Raw genomic sequence first — 14,906 nt, 5'->3', positions numbered from 1 at the left:
GAGTGTGAGCAGAGGGTGAAGGATGTGCTGGGAGTGACTGGGGCAGTGTCAGTCGTGCCTGTGAGCGAGAGGCTGAGTCAGGTGAAATCCTGTGCCAGGGTGACGTGGTGACACTTCCAGCGTGGCCTGTGTGGCTCAGAGAGCCTGGAGAGGGTGAAATGAGGCTGGGGAAAGCCTCCCTCTGTCCTCTCCTCCTGGCATACTCAACTTACCTCCTTTCAACTCCACCGGGGCAGGAATAGAATCTGCTTTTTTGTGCAGATTTTGTGTTAGTTGTAAAGTTGTAAAACCACTGGAGAGAGGGAGGGCAGGTTGAAGGCTCTGAGTGCTCACCTTTGGGATGCTGCTTGGGGGCAGATGAGCATGAGAAAGGAGTTCAGTACCAGAGGTCCTGCTGGTGACCCTGCAGGGTCTGTTGGACTGCAGTGATTCTGGTATCTTCTCTCTGGGAACACTGCAGTGCCCTTGACCTGCAGGGTCAGAGGAGCAGCCAACCTCCCCCTGCCTGCCCAAAACAGAGGGGTAGGAAATGCTCTCTGGCTGTCAGTGATTAACCCTCACCAGACCACACCAAGCTTGGGAACAGCAGATTTAATGTTCATTTCCAGACTGGATTCGTGGCAACAGGGAGGGCCCTTTGTGACACCTGACAGTGCTGGAAAACCCGTACAAAGTGTTGCTTCCTCTGGGTAACCTGCTGTGCTGTACCCAAAATGGAGTGAGAGGCGAACCTTCAGTCCCATCCTGGTGGGGTGATTTGCTTCTCTCTCTTACTGCGAGATGTTGTGGTTTGAGGGTCTGTTCTGCACTTGGACACCCCAGGGTGCCCTTCCAGCATGGATTTGCTTCCTGGGGACAGGCTGCAGAGCTCCTGTGAGCAGAGCAGCTCTCTGACTGAGCTGTGTGAGCAGGGCCTGTGCTTGTGCTGCTGCTGTCAGTGAGTGCTGTGCTGTCACACTGACCCACGTGTTCTTTAGTCAGGTTCTCCATTTTTTGCCTTGTTTGTTAATCACAGGTTTTCCCACCCTAGTAGCACCATTTTAAGACCATGACTTGAAGAACAGAGAAATTAATTTGCAAATTGCTGGTGTTTCTGGCTGTCTCCATCTGAAGGAAGTGGGAGCAGAGTTCCAGGTTGAGCTCAGTAAATCATAGATTGTACCAGTGTTGTCTTTGCTTCCTTTGATATTTTTATGACCTTGGCTATTACAGCCCTGCCTCTTACTGTGGCTTCTTAATTACACCTCAAACCACTTTAAAAACAAAACGAGTTGTATTTTTCTTTAAAGGTGTTAATGCTGATGCTCTGTGACTTTAAAGGTGTTGAGGATGCTTCATAAAGCAGAAAAAGCAATGTGCAGTGATCCTGATCCTTCCAATTCCTTGTCATGTATCACAGCAGAACACCTCACAGTGCTGCTCCCAGTTTGTGGGCACACTTGGTAATGAAAAGGAATAATACTGGAACAGAAAACTTAATTTGGGGTGAAATATGCTGTCCTGAAAACAAATAGCTCACCAGTGATGGAGAAGTGGCATCCAAAGGAGGAAAATGGGATTTGAGATGGTGTGTTTTCAGCAGGTATGTGCAGCAATACCCTCCTGCTGGGCAGTGGAAGAGTGGAATAAAAGACAGCAGAAAGAATATATTGGTGCAGATGAATAGCCACAAAAATAGCCCTGGAATCCTGCTGCCATCACAGCTGACGGGGGGAGCTGTAGGGAAAATCAAAGGCCCATATCACAACTAACCAGCAGACCTGGGGGGTCACACCAGATCATCCCAGAGATGTGATCAGTACATGACTGTGGCCCTTTGCTTCCCCTCCTGTTACTGCTGGTTTGGTGCTTTTTTAGGAGCTGCTGGTGAGTCTCTCAATTCTCGTGGTGTGGTGCCCAGTAACACCTCCCAGCAGTCCCAGGAAGGTTGTTTGGAGGTCTCTGCAGCTCAGCAGCCCCAGTTGCTCCAGGACAGGAGCACCTTGGTGCTCTCCCCTGTCCTACAGATGAGTCACTTGTCCACCTCCAGCCTGGGTTTACAGCTGGGGGAGCCAAGCCTGGGTTACTCCTTCACCCCTGGTGAAAGCTGGCCCAGAGAGCTGTGGGAGAACAGCACTGGCACATGGAATGCTTTTCCCTGCTGTGCCTGCAGAGCTCTGTGAACGCTGGCTGAAGTAATTACAGATGATTGCATTGCTCAACTTGGGCCAAAGTGTTTTCCTTGGCCTTTCTTCTTTGTGGTGACTCTGCTTTGTGAGTGACTCCAGAGCTGAGGTTTGCTGTAGCCACCTCTGTCTCTGCTAAAGATGCCCCAAAATGTCGGTGCTTTAGGATCAAGAATCGCATCATAGCGTGGTTTGGGTGGGAAGGAGTGACTACTGTATATACACAACTAGGAAAAACCTCCTATTTTTGTTAAATGACTGTGTGTTAGTCCAGTTAAAGGTGTCAGAGGTGCAGGATGGGCTTCCTCGGGACAGCAGCAGAGAGAAAATGGTGCTGGTGTTGCCAGGGGATGGTGTCCAGTGATGGGGAACAGGCAGTGTCGGTGTCTCAGCTGGCTGTGGCCATGACTGTGGGGAAAAATAAATTACTGTGTTTTGGTAAAGCTTTGGGAATGGTGAGCTGGAAACACCCCATGCAAGGGAGTCACTGTGATTTTCCTGTAACTGGCTCACAGCATCCTGGTTGTTGGGGGGAACAAACAAACCTGAGTGAGCCTGCCCCTTGTACTTAGGAAGGTAAATGCTAAGGAAGTTCTTCTGGCCTGTGAGATAAAGCAAAACATGACATAATTCTTGGTGGATAAGGATCAGTGAGTATTGGAACTGTGCAGCTGAGGAGTGGCTTTGTGCCTGGCTCAGCAGAGCACTTAATTTGAAGTGCCTGCCAGCACAGCCAGAGCTCAGAGTGCCTCACCCGCCGTCCCTGCAGGCTGAACGTTCCTGGGACACTTTTGGGGACATCTGAACAGCACTTGGCTTGTCCCCTCAGCTGCAGGGCTGAGGCACAGTGGGCTCTCTGCACAAAGAGTCTGGAGGGGGATGAGATGGAGCTAAAACACAGCAAACTGGGACCAGTTCCAGGGAAAACCACATACACCGTTTGTCCAGTTCAGAAAAGAATTTCACCCCTGAAGAATAAAGTTTTTAGTGGCATCCACAGTGTTTATCAGCAGCTGTGGTAATTCCAGGTATTGTTAATTTGTTTGTAGAAGGATGATGGAGAAAATTCAAAATGAAACACTGATTCCTTATTTATTTTTGAAAGTGGGAATTGATGATTTGACAGTTTCAAGGCCGAGGATCTGACTGACTTAACTGAAAAGGGGAGCAATTCCTCCTCAAACCCAACAGCTTTTGGGTTATTCAGCACAGCCCTGGAAAAAACCGAGGGATGTGATTGGAGACAAACCTTGAAAATGTTTGCAAAGGGAAGGCACATCCATGGAGATGTTTTTGTAGCTGCTCTTGCCGAGCTCAGACGTGCAGCTGGGAGATCATCGTGCTGTGTCTCCTTTGCTCCTGTGCAAACAGCACTTGGTGTCTCTGGGAGGAACCCTCAGCAGGATTTTAGAGGGAGCTTTGCCTGATTGTGTTTGGATGAGGCTGTTCCTGTTTGTTGGTGTACCTGCTGTCTCTGGCAGGGGACCAGCAGAGCTGGGGAACACAGGAATGTGTTCTGGGAGCACTGGTGGTCTGTTAAAAGGCCTTTGGTCCTGCAGATCCTGTGAAGTCCAACCTCCTTTTCTCTGTGTGCACAGGGCAGAGTCCAGCCCTGCTTCTGGACTATGATTAACTCAGGTGGTCTCTTGAGTTGGGACTTCAAACACTGCCTGGCTCCAGCTGAACTTGCTTTATTTTGGCCCAGCATGGACAAAGCATGGTGGGATTCTTGTGCTGTCCTGGGCAGGGCTGGGGGTTGGAGGGTCCTTGTGGGTCCCTTCCAACTCAGGATATTCTGTGATTCTCTGCAAACAGGGCCTGTCTGGCAGCCACAACACCTGCCTGCAGGAATGCTGTGTGTCAGCAGTTACCTGAGGGGGTGAAGGTGTGGAGCAGGGCTGAGGAGGTGATGGTGATGACACAGTTGTGGTGGTAGGAAGGGGGTTCTCAGGTGGTTCCCCTACCACCCCCAGCGTGCCACCCCAGAAGGAGCAGGGGTGTCCATGTGTCCATGGAGGATGGGGAGTGTCCATAGAGGATGAGGGGTGTCCATGGAGGATGAGGGGTGTCCATGGAGATGAGGTGTATCCATGGAGGATGGGGTGTGTCCATGGAGGATGGGGTGTGTCCATGGAGGATGGGGTGTGTCCATGGAGGATGAGGGGTGTCCATGGAGGATGGGGTGTGTCCATGGAGGATGAGGGGGGTGTCCATGGAGGATGAGGGGGGTGTCCATGGAGGATGAGGGGTGTCCATGGAGGATGAGGTTTGTGCTGTTCACACTACGGTTGCAGTGGCAGCACTTACTGGGCTTGGCTTATTTATGGGATCCCTGGTGAAAGGCACCTCTAAAGGAGCCTTGTTGTGTTCCATCACAACAGGGTGATGGAAGAAGCAACCCATTTCTCTGTGCTCTTCCTCACCATAACAGCAGTTAGTGCAAATTCCATGGAACAGCAATCCTGTGGGTGACTGCAGGTCAGTGTTGCTGGTTGCAGGAGGATTCCAGGCGTGCAATCCACGTGAATCCCTTCAGCTGAGCCCAGTGCTATCTCCTTACCTTGGAGCAGCTCGGGGGATCACGTGCAGCCCTGGGCAGCTGCTCTTACCTAGTTTAGCAGTGCTTGCCTGGCTGTGAACAGCTCTGCATCCTGCTGAAATTACAGAAGGGCTGAAAACATAACTACCAGTGCTGGCAACGGGCCAGTGCCCTGACACAAACCTGCATGGAAAATTGCTTTGGCATCTGTATTGACTGGAGATAATTGGAACTTCCCAGTATTTTTTCAGCTTATCCTAAAACCTTTTAGCAAGAACAGCAGTCAGGCCAGCAGTGTGCAGCATGATAACCATGTTTCCCTGCTGTTGACACAGGCCTAAAGTGCCAAAGAGGCACAAAAAATGTTTCCCCAGAGACCTGTGGCTGGTGCTGGCTCTGAGCTGATGGTGATCCCAACACTGACCGTGTGCTGCCTGCTCAACAATGTTCATGTGTCTTAAGAATGAGCATATAAAGAACTTTTTGTATCTTAGAATGAGAATGATATTAAAATACAGCTTCTGCTGGCTGGTATAGGAAAGGAGTTGAATTTCCTTCAGAACTTTTAACTCACAGACACTTGTGCAGGGCAAAACTGTCCTCTGAGCTGACACTCAGGCTTAGTTCTTGCTTTTATCCCTTCTGGTGCTTGCAAATCTCTGGATTTATTTGCAGCTGAAGCCTGGACTGATCTCTTGCTTTTTGCTTTCCATACGTTCACTGGAAAAGAGGCTCTACCTGCAAAGACCTGGGATGTTCCCGGTGCCTGGAATACTTTGCCTCTGAGCTCTGCCTGTGTGGGACCCACCCTTGCTGGCCCTGTGTGGCACAGAGATCTGCCTTCCCCCCAGGCAGCTCAGGCTCCTGGGCTGACCTTGGCAGGCTGGGAGTCACACAGATCCTGGGATGGCTGTTCCCTTGGAGCTGGCTGTTCCTGGCCTGCTCCTGCCTTCTCTGGGAATACCAGGAAATGGTCCTGTAATGTGCATCTGGCAGGGCTTCAGCATCATTGCTTGTCCATTTGTCTTTGATCTACTGCCTTTCAGCTTTGCCCAGATTTAGCAAAGTTGGGGGTTGGACTGGAGTAAGGAGGGAGAAATTGGTTGTGGTTTGAGGCTCTGGAAGCTGAAGGTCCCTGAGGCTGAGGAGGTGGTGGTTTGTAGATCTGTAATGGGCAAGGAGGAAGGGTGACCCAGCTGTCAGGAAGTTAAAAGCCAAGGTGAGGGTATTCATTTCAGCCTTGTGCTGTGAGAGACATTCAGAGTTCAGAGGGTGCTGGGTGCTTGTCTGAGCAAAGCCTGGCTGTGGGCTGGGCAGTGACCAGGCAGGTGCTCCCACCCTTACCCTGCAACCCCTGGGATACATCCACCAGCTTCGGGGAACAGCCCCTCCTCTGCTGGGTGATGCTGCTGCTGGGGGAAGCAGAACTCTTAAATCCATTAGAAAGTCTTGGTTAGGCAGTGCTGGCTACAGTCCAGGTGCTTGACAGCTCTGTCCCTCCCTGGGCTGAGCTGGGCTGGCTGATGCTGCTGAGGGAACGTTTCAGGCATCTGGTGGGTCCTGCTGCCCCTCTCCTGTCACACCTTGCTGGGAAACCTGAGCTGTGTTTGATGCCAGCTGCTTGGCCACAGCAGTGCTGCTCCTGAGGTCCCTGCAGGGGCACAGCTCCTTCTGAGCTGCTCTTTGGGCCTGAGTCTGGAATATTGGCTGCAGTTTGCCATAAAAAGGTTTCAAATGCTTCGAATGCTTTGAATAACCTGCATGTGCACCTTCACTCCAACCTTAATGTGTTAAACTTCTGTCTGCAGCGCAACAGTTTGGGGCCAGTGCCATTTGCTTTGCACAGTCAGTAATAAACATTTGGGGGATTTGGGAGGTGAAGGATAGACCAAAGCTCCCAAATCATCTCCTGTGCACAGAAAACTCGACAGGAAATCTCTCCAGGTGTGGGCAGGGAGTGCCAAGGACATCCCTGCCATTTCAGACCCTCAGGTGCACAGTGGTTGTGGCTCGAGCAGCCCGTGGGCAGATGTACCTTCAGCTCTGCCCTTGGCCTGGGAGGCCCCAGCACTCCTGGAAGGATCAGGATTCCTGCTGTGGCTCCGCTGTGCTCTGGCCATGGATGTGCCAGCCCCGTTCCTGTGACGGTGTGTGATGTGTGACAGCTGAGTGCTGTGCCTTGCCCGTGCTCCTTTGGAGGGCAGGCTGGGGGGAAGGTTCTCAGTGACCTTCACATTGACCTGTGTCCCGCCAATGGATTTGGATCTTGGATTTCTGGAGCCATTTGTGTGTGAGGAGTGTCTCTACCCTCTTCCCTTCCCTCATCCTCCTGCAGTTTTACTCTTTGCAGCCCCGTTCTTTGCATGTCAGACTGGGAGTGCTGAAGCCAATTAGCAGTGGAAGGTGTAATAACTGCAGAGAAATTCAAATTTGGGTGGTATTTTTCACACCTTCTGGTTTAAATGTGGAGTGACCACCTGAGGGGAGTTAGACATCCTTGATTCTGTTGTGCCTTTCTGGACTAAATCCTGGGTACCATCAAAACCCGGGAAGGAATGTTGTGGTCTGCTTTAACTGAGGCAGGTGGGCCAGGGGATGTTTTAGTTGTTTGAAAGTAAAACTCCCCAATGGATGTGGATCATCAGATTTTGCTTCTCTGCCGGCACAGTCCCTTCCTCTGGGTTGCTGTGTGGAAAGCTCTGTGTCCCTGATGGAATCAGCCCTTGTTTCTCAGGAGGGAGCTCTGCTGCTTTTCCCAGGGGCAAAATTGTCCTGCTTTAATGTGCAGCCAGAGGGAGTTGAATAATAACGTAACCAAGTAGGTTCAGTGGTTGTGCACAGTTGGTGTGAGGTGTCCTCAGCTGAAGCTGCAGGAGTCAAAGGTGAGGGGGAGGAGGACACGAGGGTGTAATTTTCCTGTGACTTGTAGAAGTGCAGATGTTGCAGGATCCTCTTGAATGTGGCTTCTCCTGATGTATTTGTGTCACTGCTGCATTTGGAAGATGCTCCAGGCCACGTGTCTGCGTTGATGTTTCACTCCTGTGTCAGAAAGCATTAGTTTAATTTTTATTACTTTATTTATTTTTTATATTCTTAATATATACATATTTTATATTCTGAGTGTCTCTCTCCTCTGAGCTCTCAGGATGCTTTAGCTGTGCTCTCCCTTGCACAGAATATAGTTTTCTGTGCCAGTTGGCTTGTAAGCAAATACTATGATGTGCATATTCTAACGAGGGTGCTCTGGAGGTGACTTTGTTAATTAGCCTAGGATCCAGATAGAGGAAAAGGACCTGTGCTAATGAGGCATTAGCAGTTGGTCTGAAGAGGTACCAGTCCCACCCAGCTGAAGCAAAGATTTAGGAGGAGGTTCTTGAGGTTAGTGGAGCTGCTTTTTTTTTTTCCTAAAGTTTAATTGCTCTATTTTTGCTGCTCAGCTCGTGTTTCCTTTTGCTGAGCACAGCACTGTAAACAGAGGTCCTGGACCCTGCTGGCCTGGCCAGGAGCTGGGAGAAGGGAACTGAACCCCTGGAGAGGAGGGGGGGCTTCTTATGGGTCACTGCTGATTTCTCATTTTTGGGGAAAAAGACCTCCCAAAAAAGTCTTGTGATTACAAAAAAGTTTTGATGATGACTGAGCTGTAATAAATTGGAAAAAAAACCAACTTTTTTTTCTTAATGTTTTCTCTAGATTGTATCTGAGGTTGATGGAAGTATTGTACAGAAACTGAAAAAAAGAATCCAAACCTGATCTCTCCAGTGATTTTGGAAAATGTAAAATGTTAAGACAGTAGGGATTGGGGAAGCTGTGTTGGTTATGGGTCCCTTGTCTCTTACTGGCTCCACTGTGGGTTATAAGAGGGGGAATTAGAATCAGTAGTGCTGTGTTGCTTTTTTCAGCAGCCACCCTTTGGGCTAAAGATCCCCAGTGGGATGTGCAGATTTGTTCTCCAAAAACGAGACAAATGTGGCTGGGGAGAACAATAAAGCTACTGCTGCGGGTTCAGGAGCTCTTAGAAACCACTTGTAATTTGAGATCCTCAACTTGCAGCAGCTTCAGGGAGGGAGTCGGGGTTATTCTGGGGTCTGAATGTGAGCAGTGTGGAGGGAGGCCCTGCAGGGCTCCGAGGGCTTGGAAGCAGCTGTGATGTTGAATCCCAGGGCCATGTCCCAGTTTCCTCCATGGGAATGTCCATTTTGCAGCCGGGGTGTAGTTTTTAAGACTTTTAGTTGAAGTCTGCATGCTTTATGCTTTTTTTCCTTCCCCCCCCCTTTCTTTTTCCTCTCCTCTTTCTGTTCCATATTTTTGCAACATCTTCTTGGGCTGCTCCTAAAAGTCAACGGGGCTTCCTAGGAAATGCTGCTCTAGTTCTGTGGCAAATTGGTGTATAACACTGAGGGGTTTGCATGCCAAGAGAGGTTTGTGTTCAGCAGCTCTGGAGCTGGCAGGTGTGTTGTTTGCATGTTACCTCCTGTGTTGTTCTGGCAGATGGGCTGTAATGTCAGAAGAGCCATTTGATAACAGAGAGGGTTATGCATTGATCACAGCAGTGTGATCTGGCCATGTGCTCTTCTTCAGTCTTTTCTTAGTGAAGATAAAGCCCAGTTTTAGTGAAAGCTTCAGTGGCCTTTTGGCTGTGGTGGTTGGTTGGTTAACAGCTTGTAAGCACTGGTTGGTGCAAGAGTGGAGTTGTCACGTGCAGCCTGTTTTAACGCTGAGTTTTACTCAGATTTAGCTTTCTGTTTGTCACGTGTGACATGTCACATGATGGAGGCAACTCCTGTAGGTGCTGAGTAACCACCAGGTACAAACATGTCTGGTGGAACTGTGTGTGGGGTTGGTCTGGTGGTTTCTGGCAGTTGGTGAAGAATGAGATTCTCCGAAGGGCTCAGACTTTGACAAGGGAATTCTTTGGGGTGTGAGTTGCCTTTTGTGGTGTGCAGCTGCTGCCCTCGTTGCTGTGGGACTTCTGAAGGCCATGGCAGCCCTGAAACAGAACTCACTGGTGAGCTGATGCTTTAGAAGTGCTGCAGCTTAACTGGAGTGTGTGGGGCAGTGTGAGGTACCAGAGAGCAAATGAGGTGCTGTTGGGGGGTGGCACCAGCAGTGTCATCGTGCCTCCCTTTTTACCACCTTGCAGCACTTCTGGCTCCTTGGATCCCTGGGCCTCTTTGTCCTGATTCATTCCAATCTCCGGAGCCACGCGTGAAACTTTGATGCCTTTATTCCCCATCCTCAGTCACCTTCCTGTGTCTGCCAGAACCACAAATACAAACCCTGTGTTTGGGTGCAGTGCTGACAGAGATGAAAGGCTTTCATCCTAAACAAGTCAATTTATCCTGGGAGTCCTGGCTTTACTTATAGCAATGACCACAGAATGAATTGTGACTTTTCATCCCTTGTTCTTCTGTCCTGTTTTAAGAGCACAAGCATCAAACCTCGTGTGGGAGATGTTTCTTCTGCTTCTTGCACAAATCAGCTTTGTAATGTACTCAAATGCTTCAAAGTTGGGGAGCCTTTTAAGTTTAGGGCTGTGGTGGTTCAGTGGGTGATCTGTAGCTCTGATTTCTGTCCAAGGCAGCGTTGCTGTCCTTCAGCTTTCTTCTCATAATGGAATTGATGGAGCAGTGTGTGGCAGGACAAGGAACCGGTGTAATTGTGTGTTTTTATGGAGGTGTTAAATGTTAACTTTGCTGCCATTGATTGAAGATTTACCCCTTGGATCCCTTTTAGTTCCCAGAAATAACTGTCTGGGCAGAGCTGGAGGCTCTGGAGCCAAGCACATGTGGGAGCACTCCCACCCTGGAGTGGCGGCAGCTGCTCAGTGCCCTCCCTCTCCTGACTGTTCCAAGGCAGGGATGGGGTTGGAAGCAAAGACCAAGAGGTTTCTTTGTTAATGAACAGGATGATTTTGTGTCTCCCACAGGTGGCTTTGCAATAGTGTTTCTGGTGAGGACGAGCAATGGGGTGAAGTGTGCCCTGAAGAGGATGTACGTCAATAACGAGTACGACCTGCAGGTCTGCAAGAGGGAGATCCAGATCATGGTGAGTCACTGGGCTGTGCTGGGACACCACACTGCAGTGGAGTGGTGGGAGAGCCTGCATTTTCTTAGCAAAACCTGACTCCTGGAGTTATGTGACTGTGAAAATTTAGTATTGAATTATTTCAAATGTAAGTGGTTCCAGTGGACAAGCAAAACCTGGTAGCTAAAAAACCCAGGGAGTTTCAGAAAAATGGGGGGAGAAAAAAAGCTCCCGTGTCAACCCTGTGGCCTGATGGGAAGAGGAAGAGCTGAAGAGGCAAACATGGCTGGGGGTGCTGGAATTCTGTCTGACAGTCTTCAGTTGAGAGCCAAAGTCTTCAGCCTGTTAGACCTCATCAGAAAAGGCTGATGGTTCTGATGTAAATGTGTCTGAACTGAAATCAGTGCAGGAATGGCAGACCCCCATCCTGAGATAAATCTGTATTCCAGCAGCTTCTCCTCCTTTGGGGCAGGATGAAGGTTATCTTGGCATCGATGGGGTTGGGAGATTACTGTTAGGTAATGGTGGGTTACTGTCAGGGCTTTTGAAATGGGAAAGTATCTGTAATGAGCTCTGGGATATTTCTCTAGATTATATATATACAGGATTTATATGATAGGATAGCTGTTTTAAACTTAGCATCTCTGAACAAAGACAAAATGGAGATGATCCAAATAGATTTGCTTAATCTTGTTTGCAGCCTGGTAGACATGGGAAGTGCCACTTCTGAAGTTGTATCCAAAGATATTGATGAACATTTAGAGCAGCTACAAGTGGGGAAAAAAAACATAAAATATATAAAATCCTCATTCTGTGAATTTACCACGTAAGGTACAGGTTTGGGATAGATGATCATATCAGAAACTCTTACCTGTGGCAATTCTGGGTGTGATTTCTGAAGTAGCTTTGATGAGGTTAATACCCTTAAAGTGAATTTGCTGGTGTTCATGATAGCACAATGAAGCTTTGGGCGTGGTTTGTCATCCCATGGCTCTGTGGGAGAAGTTAAGATCAGGTCTCACATCAAAGGTTTGAGGTGTGCTCACAGAGCTTGGTTACTGGGGTTTTACTTGCTGGTGTTTCCGTTGTCTCCGTGTCTTTGGTGCCTTTGGAATGTGTGGCTCGCCTGGAAGGTGAGGGTGAGGAGGACCCTTCTTACCCAGCAGGTCCTCTTGCTCCTGGACTGGATCCTAGGCACTCATCTTTGTCCTAAAGGGAAACAATTCCTTCTTTCCCAGCTTTTCTGCAATAAGGAATCGGTTTTTGCAGCCCTACAGTGTCAGAGCAGGATGTGCCCAGCAGAACCTTGATTTCCTTTACTGGTGAAGCTGAGCATCAGACTGGGCTGTGTGTGAAGCTGGAATCCCAAAGAAATGACTCCTCCCTGCAGGTTTAGCATGTTGTCCCCATGGCAGGGATGATGTTTAAGGTCCCTTCCAACCTAAACCAGGCTGTGATTCTATGAAAAGTAATTTATACGAGAACTTGTGCTTTAACCCATCAGGTTACCTAAAATAAGGCACTTTGAGAAGCAAGGTTAAGATTTATTTTGTTGGTTTAGTGGTTTTTTTATGGTGAAGATTCAGGATACTTTTTGTCAGCAGAAGAGTGGAAGGAGACAAGTAAGTACAACATGTCCTGCGTGGCCACCACCACCATCTGCCCTGTGCAGAGGAGGAGCTCTGGGGGCTTGGCCTGGGAATGTGCCAAAATCTGGACCAGTCCTGAACAGGTTAATGCACCAGGCTGGCTGTGTCTCTGCTGTTTGTCTCAAATCCTTCTGGAAGGAAAACAGGTAGAGACAGAGCTCAGGTTTGTTCAGGCTCTGCGTTGTGATTAACCCAGAGTGACAGGAGCCTGTGCAGCGTGGAGGAACCAGAGGATGAGGTTGCTCCCCTGCATGGCTGGCTCATGGCTGGCTCATGGCTGGAATTTCTGTGCCTTGCAGCGGGACCTGTCTGGCCACAAGAACATCGTCGGGTACATCGACTCCAGCATCAACTCCGTGAGCAGCGGGGACGTGTGGGAGGTGCTGATCCTCATGGACTTCTGTCGGGGTGAGTGTGGGCTCGGCGTGTTGGCCATGGGTGGGCTGCTCCTTCAGGGCCTGCAGGGAACTTGCACAGCATCTTCCTTTAAAAAAAAAAGCTGTTTCTAGGCCTGGCCCTTTCTTGGCTGCCAGGAAGCAAAGCCAGAACTGGGGGTGGAGAAGTGGACTGACATGTGAGGCTGTGTGGACTCTGCTCATGGGATTGGTACCTTTGCTCCTGCCCAGGGTAGGCCTGGATCCTTTCCATTGTGAAGGAGAACCCTAAAGTACATATTGCTGTTGTCTGTAGGCTGGTCCACACAAGAAGTGGCTCTTCTAAAGCTCCCAGGCTGTGGAATGAAATTTTTCTTCTCTTTATGTTGCATTGCAAGCTTTGTTCCATTTCAGCCTGACTGAGGATTGTTCTGGAAGAAGTGTGACATGGATAATGTGAAGCCAAAAAGCATTCCTCTTACCTCTGACCTTTTTGCTTGGCTGTCTGTAGCCAGACAGGCTCTTCCAGCCATCCCAAAGCTTTGATCTTTGTGGCTGGGATGTGGTGCTTGGAACATGATGCGTGTGCTGGGCTCAGATGCCTCCCTCAGGAAGAGTGTTTAGCAAAAATAATGTTTTGGCCAGGTGACTTCAGAAGTCTGTGGCTGGTTTGGGTGGTGGCAGTCAATGCAAAGAAGTATTTTTGGGCTGTCTGGCTTTTGACTGAAGCTGAGTGCATTGCAGCAAGGGCATCTAGATGTTAAAATGCCTTTAAACATGAACAGTGCAGGTTTCTGTTCTGCCATGTCCTCCTTGCTGCTTTGGGTCGTGCAGGAATCTTGAGTACCCTGTACTGGGTTTGTTTGGTGGTGAAAGGAAGACCTTGATGTGTAGTTTGGCTGAAGGGATCATTCAGTAAGCTCTTTGTAAGCTCAGACCTAACTCTCCCAAGGAATAGTGTGATCAGTGGGCCTGGCAGTGCCGGGGGATCCCTGCCCAGCTCCCTGTGCAGAGCCCACCATGGGGGAACTGCAAACCCGAGCGACTCACGGGCACTTCCTCCAGCTGCATCGGCCAAGTTTGGGGCTGATAAGTAAAATACATCTTTTTAAGGAGTTTCCTTCCATCTGAAAGGAGGAGAGCTGCAAGATGCCATTTCTGACGTGGCTTACTCTTGCCAGATGCTCTGCTGAGCACAGGCCTGCCTCTGTCTGCAGCACTCAGGCTGGAATGGTTGTTACACATGGATTTTTCTTTTGTGGCAAATCGTTTCCAAACCAAATCAGTGTCTTTGTGTGCAGAACCACACTCATTTTGAGTGTAAAATGTTCACAGCTGTACTATTTATTAAACTGAGTTTTTCTTTCCTACCATGGAAGTTTTCCGACACTTGTGATGTGGAGTGATACAGTTCTGCTTGGCCAAAGCCTCAGAAGGGAGTTTGTCTATATGGGGCATTTTGAGGGGGAAAGAACCTCTGGATTGTTTTGGAAAGGCCTTGACAGCAACAAAACCTCAAAGTTGAGGCCAATTCAGGACTTGTTCATGAAAACTTGATTTTGTTTGTCTGGAGTTTCCCTCGTTACAGATGGATTTTTAAATTTTTGCCGGTTGACAACTTCAGCCAAGCCACTGAGTGTGTGGGTTTTCTGAGTGTCTCCCTCCCTCCCTCCTCTTCCTTACATGTGGCAAGCTAATCTATGGACTGTGGGTGCCCCAGATTCAACCTTTTATTCCTCTGGTCGGACAAAATAAGTCTTATTTGGAAGAAAAAAAGAAAATTATGTGGCTTAGTCAGAATAACTTGAGTGCTGACTCAGCCAGGGGAGGGTGGGCTGTGGGAGCTGATGTGCTGCTCTGGAAGCTCTGCCTGGAGCCCAGGTGAGCTGTGACACCTGCCCAGGTGAGCTGTGACACCTGCCCAGGTTATGCAAACCCTGGGATTTAGGGGAGGAGATGAGAACAAAACAAGCTGAGTAAGCAGACTGCAAAAAGCCTCTGGGGAAGGTTTGTCGTGAGCTTAATTTGAACTCGTGAGCTCCTCGTGTGCCACCTGCAGAGTTCCAGGGTGGGGAGCAGAGCAGGACGAGGCTCTCTGGGGCACTGGGGCTCACCCCGTGTGCCTGTTTGATGGGAGCTCACCCCGTGTGCCTGT

The 14,906-nt window shown here is 49.3% G+C and overlaps 1 protein-coding gene across 8 annotated transcripts in view; it reads left to right on the top strand.

The window, feature by feature from the left end:
• AAK1 (AP2 associated kinase 1) overlaps window positions 1-14,906 on the top strand; it is a 74,609-nt gene that overhangs the window by 11,346 nt on the left and 48,357 nt on the right. For all 8 annotated transcript variants that reach the window (XM_027697612.1, XM_027697609.1, XM_027697611.1 and 5 more), the window contains exons 3-4: window positions 10,631-10,749; window positions 12,677-12,785. In XM_027697612.1, coding sequence (XP_027553413.1) covers window positions 10,631-10,749; window positions 12,677-12,785 — 228 coding nt within the window. The remainder of the gene's footprint in view (window positions 1-10,630; window positions 10,750-12,676; window positions 12,786-14,906) is intronic.

Source organism: Neopelma chrysocephalum, unplaced genomic scaffold, assembly GCF_003984885.1.
Source record: "Neopelma chrysocephalum unplaced genomic scaffold, ASM398488v2 Primary Assembly neopelma1_120, whole genome shotgun sequence".
NCBI lineage: Eukaryota > Metazoa > Chordata > Aves > Passeriformes > Pipridae > Neopelma > Neopelma chrysocephalum.
Note: the sequence above shows the minus strand (reverse complement) of the source record. Positions and strands in the feature narration are given on the sequence as shown.